The 14,522-nt window shown below is 35.9% G+C and overlaps 1 protein-coding gene across 2 annotated transcripts in view; it reads right to left on the reverse strand.

Annotated features, from left to right (window-relative positions):
- CACNA2D3 (calcium voltage-gated channel auxiliary subunit alpha2delta 3) overlaps positions 1–14,522 on the reverse strand; it is a 397,930-nt gene that overhangs the window by 305,068 nt on the left and 78,340 nt on the right. For both annotated transcript variants that reach the window (XR_010744448.1, XM_066326744.1), the window contains exon 3: positions 8,158–8,274. Coding sequence is in view for 1 of the 2 variants with exons in the window: in XM_066326744.1 (XP_066182841.1) it covers positions 8,158–8,274 (117 nt within the window). In the remaining variant the exon portion in view is untranslated. The remainder of the gene's footprint in view (positions 1–8,157; positions 8,275–14,522) is intronic.

Raw genomic sequence — 14,522 nt, forward strand, 5'->3', positions numbered from 1 at the left:
ACCCCCACCCTTGTCAGCAGCTCCCTGGAGTGATCTGAAAGCCCATGAGCATAAAAAGCACGCTGCAAGAGTCTGTGCAGCTCTCCAGTCTTAAACAGACTGTTCAGCTGGGAGAAGGAGCACAGTGGGTTTATTGTATGAACGCATAAAGTATAATTCTATTCAAATTAGAAGATACAAGAGACTGTAGCGTGCAGAGAAAGTAACATGAGGCAAAATAATTTTTGAAGCAGTAGGTGTTAAAAATCCAAAAGGTGAGAGAGCGGGGACACACACTGACCACTGCTGGGCACGTTTGCAATGTGAAATCAGCTGTTAGAGACAAAAAAAATCAACTAAGCTGGAAGTATTTTAGAGTAAGCAGGTTTCTTCCTAATAATTACACTGGAGTCAAACTCAAGAAAGGTGAGAGTGAAGAGGGTAAATGGTGTATTTGCCCTCAGTTATCTGTGTAGGAGGCTCTTCTCGTGCAATGGTGCTCCAGAGGCAGGTCAGGCTGAGCCAACACACCTGACCTAGCACAGTCCCTGCTGGAAGCCTCATCACAGAGCAGAGGGAAGAGTTAATGCTCATAAAAAACAGTAATGAATTCTCTTTACACCTCTTTTCATTGAAATGCTTCTGAGCACTTCAAAATGAAGAATCACACAGAGATTACAGTCTCCCTCCTCCTCAAAATATTGATAAATGACCATTCATTAAATCCCTCCAAGAAAGCTATTAACAGACTCCTCCTCAGTACTGCTCCTGGCGCTGCCTCACGCTCCACAGACAGAGCAGAGGAGCTGGAATCATTCATGGAATGGAAAAAGGAGGCAGCAGCTTGGAAACCTGCTCTGCACAGATGAAGGCTGAGCAATCTCTAAAGGAAGAGATCTTTTTTTATCACCTAAGTATTAAAGCAAATGAGCACAAGGTTTTAGAAAATATATTAATGTTACATGAACAGCAAGTTATGGTGCATCTTCTAAGGAGAATATTTATAATCAATTAAAAATAGGTATCAGTAAACCCTCTAAAATTAATAATGACACCAAACATTTATCATTTCTTTGACATAAAATTATCAGTATTTATTTTTAAAATTCCAACAAATAGATTCAATGATATGTATTTACAATATGACATCAATTCTAATTGGAAATTGAGAAGATGACAGTTGTGCAAATGAAATTAAGATTTAATTAAAACATTACTATTTGAAGTGACTAGTTTAAATCCCACACTGAACAGAAAGTTGGACAATATGAACAATTTTGTTAAAATAATGAATGTTAATGAAAAGTACTAAAATATGCTAATACCGTAAAACACTGATAAGAAAGAAGGATAAATGAGACTAATTTATCCTACTTCATTCTTTCCAAACTACTTTACTGGGGTTTTTTTCTGCTGTCTGAAAAACTGTTTTATGTTGATTGCAAAGACTGAATGTTATGTATTGTTGCAGTGAAGTCTAATAAAAGAAGTAATCTGTGAAGTGGCTGGATTTCCTCACTGTATTTTCACATAAATGCTACATAGTTAAATGCACTGTCTTTAAATACTTTTTCAAGTTTTTCTTGGCACTGGAGGTAAGACCATCAAAATTGTCTCCAGCAGAAAATGCTTTGAAGTTTTCTCTAAAAGTCTTAATTTTCATCCTTTTTATCTCATGATTATTTTTTCTTTTTTTCTAAATTTGAACTTCAAGAAATTCACTAAATTTCCTGACTGACTAGACCACGGACTCTTCTCTTTTTTTAGCATAAAAAACATGAGGGTTTTAAAGGCAGACAAAAAATACAAGATGGTTCAAGTTGCTTTACTTTTTGTTTATATTTATTTCACACTGTACCCAGATAATGAAAGCTCCACATTTGCAGAGCTGCAGCAGAGTGTGTTACAGGAGTGATAAGCTGGGAGCAGAAATTCCTGGGTACTGCGCATCCTGTACATGACTCCCTGGAAATCCTGGCAAACACCTATCGCCTGAAACATGTCCCTGAAGTTTTCACTAGTTTTCTTTTCATTCTCTCCCACTGAGCTTTTCCATGTTTCACCTCTTTCCCCTACCAGGACCCGGTTTTGACAACTCAGCTAACCTGGGTTTTAGGATATATGGGAGTTAAATATTTAATCAATGCACTTGGGCTCCCTGCTATGACTCAGAGAGGTTTACAGAAAAAGAAAGAGCTTCCATTAAAGCTGTCTATTCCATATTTATTCCATTACACACATAGAGTGGGAATGAGGTAAACTGATTTTGTTAATTCCTCCTGTTTACCAGCAAATGCACCTGAGGACAGTCTGAGCTCTCACACCACAGCCATGGGATGGGAATGAAGGTTAAAGAGAAAAGAAGCCCGCCCACACTCCAATAAAAATAGATCATTTCCCCCCTTTCAGAACTCATAGCAGTATCTGCTTATAAATACACAAATTCCTTGACAAACTCAAAGAACTAAAAAGCAAAACAGCAAAGTGGAATTTAGATGATTTGCACTAGAATAGGTTTGCCAATCCCTCATTTGTTGAATGTCCTAAATTCTACACATTTACCAAAAGCAATCTTCAAGCCCAATAGCAATAAAGAAAAAAAAATATTTACTGTGCCTTTAAATATTGTCCAAATTATGACTATCAAGGTTTTGTATTACGGAATTGAATACACCACTGTCAGTGGATTGCTATCCATCTCATCATTTTCCAATGTATTCTAATTTTCAAGAAAGTAAAAATAAAGCTCTTCACGCTTTCAAGAACACAAATTTGTTACTGACACATGAAGGAGACCAGTAAGACTATGAGCAAGTTTAAATGACACCAAAATTAAATAGCAACAATTACAGTTAAAATATTAAATGTGAATACAAAAATATTGCTGAAAACCTTTAATTTGGTAGCAGTAATTAACAACTGTAGCCATCTCTGCTTTATTCATTATGTCTTTATTCTGTCAGTTAAAACTATTTATAGTGATACTGGGTTGATCCACCATAATTTCCTTCCACCCACAACCACCTATAATTTTTTCCCTCAGTAATTTTATAAACTTAATGTTGAGGCTTTTGGTTTTTTTTTCATTTCCATCTGCAGATTTTAAAAAACCCTTTCTTACTGCATTTATAAAAAAAAAAGTCAGGGGTCAATAAAGCCCCCACTGAGCTGCAGCTGTTAAGAGTGCACATTGATATTCATTTTTCTTCTAATTCTACAGATGCAAATTAGCTCAATGAAGGAACTTCATTTATTCTATCTTTGAAATAGTGAGCCTAGAAAAGTAATATGTTTTGACATTAAAGATCTATTTCTATTATATTATATGAATATAAAATATGAATGATTGTTTGCTTCTCTTGTCAAGAATGCCATTCCCGATCTAGCCTTGATCAAAGTGATAGAAAATCAGAATGAAAATACAATGCAATAAAATACACAGCGGGCACTCAAGCCAGTGCACATTTTAAACAGTCTTAAAAAAAAAAACAAAAAAAAAGAAGTTCAAAATTCACCTGGAATATTCCTCACTGTTGCCTCGCATAGGAATGAACTCACCAGTAAGGTACACGCTAAAAATGAGTTAAATTCCAAGTACACCTAAGGAAAGATTAAATTACTTGGAGGCGGTTTATAAATAAAAGCTACAATTATTGACTGCAGTATTCAGTAGCAATTTTTTACTAGTCTTTCATAGACTCTATGGAATTATTTTGTAGTGCTCTGAATAAAGCAGCAGTCTCTTGCAACTTTTACTCTCAGCTTTCAATTACTTGCCAAGATCTTTGTGCTTATCAAATCAGGTTCATTTTGGACTCATTAACAAATCACTTTAAATAACTAACTTATTGACCAGGACACCATTTTACCAGTATTTGCTTGGAGATATCTGAACACAGTACATGTTATTTACTACTTTGCTGATGTATATATGTATATATACGTGCAGAAAAACAATAGTAAATTGCATCTGCTGATACTGCACGTATAAACCCCAAAATGCACATCTAAAGATCTGTACCCACACAAATATACATGTGCATAGCACCTATGCCTATGACTAAGTACAAACATCTCAAACACATAAAATACTTTAACTGTGCATAAACAGGATCACCCTAATAGTACTGGAAGAAAGCTTAAAGACTGGTGTAAAAATCATCAGTGGAAAAAAATCCATTTCTCTTCATTGCAAATGTTTGTTAAATGTAAATGCTGATATTCTACTCCTTGGAAGAACATTTGTCTGCATGTGGAATTTCATGATAAAAAGCCTTAGAGTCCCAGGTTTCTCTAGATAAACCCCGCTGGTTTACTGATGCATGAATGCACTGAAATTGAATTACTGTACAACAGCAATTACTTTTCACAGTACAGTTATAATGAGAATCAGCTTCACAATGAACACCAGGTAGCTATAGTAGGAAAAGTTAATAAAAAGAAGCCTCTTATTTGCATTTTTCACTGCAGCAAGTGTAGTTGCCTTAAAGGAAAACCATCCTTAACACTTGATTTGCCATCTTAGCAGTGAATCAACAATCATTTTTATAGCATCTCTTTATTTGCAAGGAAATATTAATGAAAATCAAAGTTTTAGTACCAAGCTAAAGTTATAATTATAGCTTTTCAAATATTCCCTAATAACTTGTTTATCTTTCATTTTGCTATCTTTTTCTCTTCTCTCTAGCCTTCAATTTTTTCCCAATATGCCAATAACTAGGAAAGTGAAAGCATCAAATGAACAATTTTAACTCCACCACTTTTTCACTATCAAATTTGTTACCATTGTCATTTTTAACTGAGCATTATGTCACAGTGCCTCATTCCCATTCAGTTTCAAATTAGTAAAGTCACTGAAGTATCATAAAACCTTCTAAAAATTGTATTTTAAAAAATCACAGGTAACTTTAAGACTGATCAAGTAAATTTCCTACGAGTGAAATAACTAAAGGTCCAGGAAAAGCAGCAATACCTCAAGTGACAGCAGACTAAACAAGGGTCTCAACGGGATTATTTGTGTTTGGCTGTAAAATTAAAACAGCTCCTAAACAGCGCAGGAAAGATTTCTGTGTCTGTCACCTTATGGGCAGTAAGATTTTTCCCATCTTAAGCATCATAATATTAAAAGCAAATGGAAACATTTACCTCTGTCACAGATAGAAACAACACCAGCGGCATTGAATCAAAACCATAGCACAGGGATTTTAACTTAATTCATGTCACAAATACTTCAAAATAAAATACGAAGTTGCCTGCCTAAAATTCAATTCGGTGAAGCAGCATTAGGAAGGAAATGGTTAACAGGAATATCCTGAACTGATATAAACCCAAGGTAAATAGTGAACACTGAGGAGAAAGAGTGGAGGAAAAATGTTGCTTGCAAGGTTTTCCATCAGTAAGTAGATGACAAAAGGTTATATAATTGGTTTAATACTTTCAGTTTTCCATTTATCTTATGTATCTGACAGAACAAAAATAGGACAATCTGCGGTAGGATAATTGCATACTGAAGGGTAATTCAAACAGGAGTGAATATGATAAAAATCACACCGAACCAACTAATCACTATGAAAAGCGATGAGACAGAAAGATAAGAATTCATCCAGAATATTACGGGGGAGGAGGGAAAAGAGTTCACATGTGCTCTGTAGCTTCAAGTAAGTTCATATGTTTGAAAGCATCAAGCAGAACCACAAAAAAAAAAAAAAAAAAAAAAAAAAAAAAAAAAAAAAAAAAAACCACCCCAAACACCAAAAAAACCCCAAGTGAGGCGTATCCAAGCCATCCTTATTTTATATATCCACGTCATTCTTCTTGGCATTTTCTACAAATCAAATACTTTATGTACTATGAATTTCTGAACATTTTCAGAGTGTTACAATTGCTAGAACTTGAAGAAATATGTTTAACCCAAAATGCTTTTCGATAACGCGTTTTAATCAACCATGGATTTTGATATCTACTTGAAGCTAATTAGCTAATTCACTCAGTGGTGTAGTGTTATTTGGGCTATTGTTGGAACACATTTTCTGAATCCTTGGATTTGCAGCCTCTCAGTTATGTCCCCATTATTTCTAAGGCTGAGGGATATTTTGTAAGGGATTCTTCATTTAATACTTCCTCCAACATCACCACCAATATAGCTGACATATTATTCTGAATTCTACGTTTCACTGCTCTTGCACAAGTTTCCATCAAAAGCTTATGTCAAAATCCAAGTATTTTAGAGAGAAGGTGATCCCGTATCAGGATGGAACAGAGCTCTTAAGTGTACAGCAGCTTTCTAATTCCAATCTCATCTCCCCAGATATGAGGGGAAAATTAGTTGTGATGAACCAAGGATGAAACTTATGCAAAACCTGCATTGTATGTACCAAAGGATTTTGTACTTCTCAGGATGCAAATAACTAAGCACTGCTTACTATCAGAACAGAACAGGTCATTCCTTCCATCTCTAACCTCAAGAAGGACTAATTTATATCATTATACATAAATTAGGAACTAAATTAGAAAGCACACTAAAGAGCTCATTTCTTAAAAGAAGTGACCCTGTCCAAACCATGCTTTTAGCTTTTTTTCCAAGGATGGAAACCTTCCAAAGAAGGCTCTGGATTTCAGTCTCTTTTTCCGGCACTAAAATCCATTCACTCAAGATTACACGCATGGTTTAACTTCACAGAATTTGGGCTTGTTTTCACTCAGAGCGTGGTGGTCTATATTGATCTTGTATTTTTTTCCTCCTTAGATAAAAACACCATCTGTATGAAGAGACCAAACCTGTTCTAAACATGTGTTATGAAGCTCTAATTGAGACACAAACTGCTCTTCCCCACCAGCACTCCTCACTGATGGAATTCTATTCCCTCACCAGCCAAGTGTGCAGCTCGCTGGTCACTTCTCGCTCTAAACAAATGCTGCTCCAAGAATGCTTTGTTCACATTATGATCTCAGGGGAGCAGTTTTCTCTGCTAAGAAACAAGGAAAAGAGTCCTCCCCCTTCCCCAAGTCAATATTCTTCAGGCTTCTGGAAGCTGTTGCACACATATTAAAGTGTAGTTTTTCCTCTGAAAAACACACTGTAAAAACAGCATTGCGGGGTTCCATGTTTATTGTCTTTCTCTGCTTCCCTGCCAAGTGTGCTCAGTTTTACAAGCTGAAATGTTTTACTTCACTGCCAGCCCTAAAAATTCAACCTCTTAAACGTAGCCAAATTCTTTCCTCCATTTGCACCATAACAAACAGTACAAGGCTGAAGGTGAAATTGTATCATCAGTCACACAATAGGAATCCCCATCCTCAGGTGATACCTCCAGCTCTACAGAGGAGACATGAGGATCTTCAACTCAACTGAGCAGATAAGTCTGGCTGAAATAGAGCAGCTGATGGTCAACAGCATCACCATAATGTCCTGTGAGTTTCCGGACAGGGGCGATGCCACAGGAGCTCTTGTTCCAGGCAATCACCTCAATTTCTAGCGAAGAATAATGCAAAAGGAAAACTACAACAGGAAGATTTCTTACTCTTTAAAACATGTGCTACAAAAAACTCCTATTTAACATAAGAAAACATAAAATTCTGAATTTTTTCTTGGTTTTATAGTAAGTCTAATAGACACCAAAGCCATTAAAAAGGAGGATCAGAATGGCGATAGGAAAAAAAAGGCATGAAAAGTTACAGATATACAGAGAGCTATCTAGTTATTCAATGCTCATTACCAAGTTGCCTGAAGAGTGATGTAGTCCTTGTCACAATTAAAGTGTTTACCATTTGAAGCGTTTGCATATTTTTCTAAACTAAAGGACAGCTATTGAACTCGACATTTCCCTGCAATACTATTTTTGTAATAGTGAGCACTGAAATTAAGTCTGCTTTGGTTGGATATTTTAAAATCTAACATTTAAACCATATGCAGTTGAGTTTTACTGCACACAAGTGATATGTTAAAACTCATATTGGAAATTCATAGTCCCAATCTCGTTGGACACTCTTACATTTATCTGTTGACGGTATAAATAATTTAAATCTATTCTCTTGAACAATGTTCCTAAAACACTTCTGAATGCTTTAGCATTTCCACTTCAGCACCTTCAATTGCTAGTACAGCCTTCAGAACACAGCCTAAACTATATATTTAGTTTTACATCATAGAAGGAAATAGCAGATTGATCAGCTCCTTACCCGTACGGCTTCAGACTTCTTATGAAACATTTCTTCCATATTCTTTGCTAACTTTTTCACAAGCTGAAGGCCATCAATTTCTTCTATTGCAACATCCTTCTCATATTCTTTGTATTTCTGGAGGAAGAAAAGAAAAATCGGGAAAAGTTACTCACAGGGAACCAGCTGAAATTTTGACAACTAATTATTCTTTTTATATTACACTTTGCTGACATTCTTCATTTATTTGATCTTTATTTGCGTGACAGCAGGCTGCTTTGTGCCAAGACGCTGTCATGGGGAGAGAACAACTGGATTAGAACCAGAAGTACATTTAAAAAATAATAAAAATATTTATCTCATGCACTGTAGGAAAACGATAACTCCCCTTCACAATGTTTAAATTAGTCTTCCCCACAACTAAACAAGAGCCAATAAAAGTAACAAAAACCGCTTGTATCGCCTCCAAAAATCATGTAAAAAACAGTGATACGATTGGCAATCCCTGTGCCTTGGCAAAGTAGAATCCTCCTCCTCCTCCTCAGCTGAACTTCCTGTAGATGCCTATATCACAAGCTTTATACAATGCTTCCATTATGATTACTTACACTACAAGCTTATCTAGACATGCTTAACGTTTTATGCAAAGAAAAGCCTGAACAAAGCACATGAACATGAGCCTTCATCCAAACACAAGCATCAAAGCACCCTTTATCCAGTATGATGAGCATTACCTTGTTTCACAACGTGAAGAACTCTCAGAATGCCTAAGCACTAAAAATATATTCAAAACAATTTTTATCCTCTGTTTTCTGCATATCAATACTTTTTTCCTCATCAAGGAAGCTTTACAAAGAAACTTTGTAAAAATGAATTTTAAAAAATTTAATGCTGAGAACGTTCTTCTCCCCCACATTATTCCGCTGCAGCCTGTACTCTAAGAACTGCTGGCTTCCACTCCTGGCTATTGTTTGCTTCTCTCTCTCTAAGACAAGCACAGTTGTGTTGTAATCACTGCCCATCAGCAACCCCTTCACCTGGTCACAAACTTGCCCCTCCATGACACAGTGAGGGAGAAGGAAGGCACCCCTGCCTCCTGCCAATTAGCCCCACATGCCAGAAAGATCACCCAAACCCCTACAGCAGACTCTTGGGACAACTCACAGCATGTGAGTGAATAAAATGAAATTAAATGTGAGTGAATAAAATGAAATCATTTTTAAAAAGTATCATTAAAATCTGCCTGCAGAATGCTGATTCTTAGAGAACTACAGAGAGGCAAGGGAGAGTAAGGTGACCAAAAATAGTGGTTCAAAGCACTTGGATGAATATTAGAATGCTCAAAACAGTGAATAAGTCAGGAATAGGTATGTCCTGGCTGGTGATGCAAGAAAGGACTCTTTTGTTAAGACAATGTCTCCACATGTTGTACCCATTTCCCCCAACAAAACTGATTTTCAAGGTAGACTGACACTTTATACTTCCTTTAAATTTTACACTTCTCTGTAAAAACTTGTGTGAATGTTTTGATAATGAAACAATATTTAATAAAACACAATTTGCAGACAATTTCAGAACAAAGTTAAAAAAACAAAGTTGTCAGTAAATATTTAAGGTAAATTTTTATACATGTAATTTCAAAAATAATTTAATTTTTCCACATTATTTCTTGTCATGAATCTCTAGTCTGAGACCTTCATAGCAATCTAGCAACCTACAAAACCTCAAACAAACCCCTTGCATTCTGCTCCCTTGAGGTAGGCAGAGAAATTTGGGGTTTTTCCTCTCCTTGATCTGCACTTAGATAGCATCAACAGAGTTCTGATTTCAATTCTTGAAGTCCATTTATGTCATTACTAGAGATAAAAGTGATTTTTCTAAAATAAAAAAAATATGCTTCTGTTTTTTATTCACTGGAGAAAATATAAGAACACAGTAGACAAGAGAGGTAAATGCTATTGCAACAAATACCATGATAAAATGCAGTAAACGATGAGTAAATTGAAAACTGCCAGTTAATTAATGATGTCAATGTCTGTCCACATCCCACAGGATCTGAAGCTCTGGAGAATTTAAAATAAATCAGGTACAAATTTGAGTCACTTATTTCCAGCTGCACAGATCATGTTCAACATATCACTTCCTGATAAAAATGTTTCCTTTAGACTTGACCTTTGGGTTTTTAGAAAGTATTCTAAAATGCATCACTTGAAGAGACAGCTTTCAGGTCATCAGATTTATTGATTTAAGCTTTGCCATCAAGTGAAGAAAGCCAGGCAATTTTTCACTGCGTTTGCCTGAAAGCTGAATGGCACTGTTGAAATCCACAAGATTTTCTAGGCACACAGAATCCTAACACATGGTCTATTAGGCTCTTGTGAAAGCATATTAAAAAGCCACAATTCTCAATGTTGAGTAACTGGTACTTTTGCAAACTAAAAATAACTTGCACTCAAAATAGATGTGAATGATTTCTTAACTCGCAATTTATGATCTTATAATTATGCCAGTTCATAGTAAATAAACACATTTTTTCATAACTCAAACACCAAAGTTCCATCACAAAAGAATAAATTTGAAGAAACACAAAATATTATTTCAGATCTATTTGAAAAGACCCCACATCTTGCATAGTGCAAGTCTACTCAGTTGCTGGAAACCTTCAAGAACATTTGCAGCAAAACTAGGAGAGCTTACTTGCTCTGTGCAAGACCCTGGCTAACAAGACATTTATGTAACATGTATTTTATATTTGGAATTCCATCGCCATAAAGAAGCACTTCTATCAAATTTTTAGCCAATATTGGAAGGTTCCAAAACAGGAAAACTATGTGGTTGGAAAAAAACTTCCAGCTGTTTTTGCTCTCCTCATGCCCGGAGGGGAGAGGCACCAGCCTGAGCTGGGTGTGTCTGTGCCCCTGCTCTCAGTGCCCACTGCAGGGTGCTGGGGGTTTAGATTCCATCTATGAGAACCCAATTTTATAACAACTATCAATGCAAGAAACCTGAATCACCTAGGGTAGTGAAAACACACAAAGCCACAAGAAAAACGCAACAAAGGCCATCATTAATACTGCATTCTCTTCCTTTCATTGCAAAAGCTGTCAGACCTCTAGGCCCTCATCCTCTCCCCACCACTAAATTTTTACATCTTAAATCTGGGGTTAGTTTCAATAAATTAAAACAGCAAAGACATTGTCTCTTCGGAATAAATTTAAATTTGTTTTTAAATGAAATTATTTCATTTTTATGTCATCCTGGGAAAGCAACATAGCACTATCATTCCAGTTAAGCAAAATGAATGGTGGAAAAAACAAGCTTTTGGGCCAAGCTCACCTTTTATACTCCAGACTTGCAAACTACTTTGTTGCACTGCTACTATGAAGGTGCTCATACAAGCAGTGCCCTAAATTGCCATTTCCCTTCCATGTAAAAATAATGAAGCTGATGATAAAGTTATTACTTTGTTTTATTTAAAAAAAATAATTAAGCCTAAGATTTTTTCAATATTCCCTAATTTTACTTCATTCAGAGATACTGATAATTCTCATAATTTGTAACACGCGCAATAATACATGTGTATTGTTAGTAAAAGGAGAGAAAAGAGCTCCAACTTTGCTATAAACAATTGATTTACTTTCAAAAATATTAGAGTCATAGTTGGAAATTTCTTCTGATAATTGAATTTCCAATTGTCTAGAAGATGAAGCAGATAAAACTTCTGATTTGCTGCATTATTTTTAAAAAATACTTGAAATGCTGATTCTGACTGCTTGCAAAAATCAGCATTTGGTAAGGAATCCTCTAGAGAGACAAGAACATTTATCATTTGAGAAAGCCCACAAAAAATACATTATTTCTTCAGTATCTGTTTTGCCAGATCATTTCACATAAGCACCGGGGAAAGACAGACAGTATTTCACTGTCAAAACCCTTAATGCTTTTATGTTTTTCACTGGTTTAGGTGTGGGAGTATTTTCTTGGTAAATGATCATCTAGAAAAGACAAACCAAAAAGCAATCTGTACAAAACTCAGATTCAGAAGTGTTTAATGCAATCTAAATATTTGGCAGTGAAAGAACAGCACAAACACACACAAACCAAAAAGTGCTAACAAAAAATTACCAAAGAATTCCCCAAACAAACAAAACCAAAACAAAGCCAAACCACCAAAACTCAAAGAGTTTGAGTGACCAAGGCAGGAAAAGAAGTTCACTCTTGAAGCAAGACTGTTGGCTGCAGCTCGATTTTTTTTTCCTCATTTTTATTCTAAAGAGAAACATGGTCTTTGTGTTCCTATTTGTATCTCCTCCTATCAAGTCTTATCAAAATCAAGATATTAATCTTTGTGCTGTATAAAAAAATATTTCAAGTTACTTACACGTGTGTACACCGTCCTTAGTCTCAGTCTTTCAAAAGGGCTCTGGTTGCTTTGTACATCTGCAGAACACTACACCCATTTATGATGAAAATTCTTCCCACTCCCTGGGATTTTCAGAGCCAGTAAATACCACTACCATCCTGATTAAAGAAAGGAATTCAACAGGAATCTTGTAATAATACTTTAGAAGTCATCTCTCTGTCTTGCATATTTGGAACTGTTATTTGCCTCTGAGGTGCATTTGTAGCTCTCTTGCACACACTTCACAAATGTTGCTGGTTGAGAGATTTTGTCACAGGCATGTTAAAACTATATGTGCATATATACATTTTATGTTTTATAATGAAAAAGCAGAACCAGCATGCAAATGGCAGATCAAATATCCAATCTATCCATTGTTTCCATGAAAAAATTAAATGTGTGTTTACTCCATGCCATTTTCAAAAAACCACTTTCAGATGTTGAAGCCTCAGCACTGCGAATGTAAAATGAGATTGCAGAAACATACACTTTTGATTAAATCACCAACTTTTGATTTCAATTAATATCTCTGGCCCAGCAGAAAGGCTGTGCTATGCAGTGGTTGAACTGTTTAGACTCGCTTCTCTCCCTCTGCCATGTAAGTCCTAACAGTGACTCCCTTCAGAGGGGCAGTGCTGGACTGAAGGGCTACAGCAGTTAATAAACTTAGTAGGATTATTTTGATTCTATGTTTGAGATGCCCCAGCAATCAGATGTAATTAATGACACTAAAAGGCTGCAAAAAGCTCACAGCTGACACAATCTGCAGCTCTTAAAGCAGTTCCTTTAGTTACAGAGTCACAAGTAATGCCACAGTTCTGACCATATCCTTTACCCCTAAAAGCATGAATTTATGACTCAAGTTGACTTTCCTAACTGAAGTAGCCTTGAATTTTTATGTCGAGTTCTTTTAAATTGTAGAGATCAGAAGGCTGATAATAAACTACTTTCTATGCATAAAGAAATTCTTTTTGCTTTCCTTAATCTATTCTTCATTGCAATCTAACATTAAGTTCCTTCATTTTTTCTTGCTCCTTTTAATTTATAATGATTTCTACATGTATTTTTTGAGCACAACTACACAAAATTTTTTTAAAATGTCATTTATTTAGGGTGTTTTAAAAACACTTCTTCCTCTTTGCACTTTATATAGGCTTTGGTTTTGTGAGCTTTTTAAATTATAGAACCCAAAACCTGCCCTATATATGGAGCAAACTCAAAATGTCTCATTAGTTGCTGCCTTACTCCATTAACAGTTCTGTTAAAATTAAAAAAGCTATGCACAGAGCAGGAACTATAGCAAAACATGGCTTTGGGCTTTTGAATCAAAACAAATATAAATTACTCTTCATCTGGAAAGTCTATCACAACATTTTAAAAGACAATATCCATGTTCAAATTGGTAGGACAAAACTGGTGAGAGTTGAAACCTTATGTGGCATGAGCTCTTGCAGTGCTCTACCATATAGCACACATCCCTTCTGCATGTGGGAGATGGTAGAGCAATTCCCAGTAGAAGATTTAAAATTATCCAGCACAGCCTCTGAATGCCTCATTAGAGCTGAGGGGTCACTAACCATGTACGCACTGCTGGAATAAACCCGACTGGAAGCCAAATAAAAAGCCTGCGCCAGCATCACATGTGCATGTGAGTGGGCGTCTGAGCTTTTCCACTGAGCAGAAGGGTACTCAGATGGCACAGGCACAGCAGAGATATCAAATACAGATGGTGCACTCCTCTGATAGACTCATCTGTGAATCGCTGATTCGTACAAGATTCGTATTTTCCCCTTATCACACTGACCCCGTGGTGAGGTGGTTTTGTTAGAGTGCCACTGTTATGCTGCTATCTGGTCCTCCTGACTCTAAAATGTATTCATTCAGTGGAGCAACTTTAAAAAAATAAACAACTATGTTTTGTTTTGTTTTGGTTTTTTTGTTATTGAACAAAATTACTTTAGTTCAGAGTCTGTACAAAGTTTTT

This window comes from Sylvia atricapilla, chromosome 11 (genome assembly GCF_009819655.1).
Source record: "Sylvia atricapilla isolate bSylAtr1 chromosome 11, bSylAtr1.pri, whole genome shotgun sequence".
In the NCBI taxonomy this organism is placed as follows: domain Eukaryota; kingdom Metazoa; phylum Chordata; class Aves; order Passeriformes; family Sylviidae; genus Sylvia; species Sylvia atricapilla.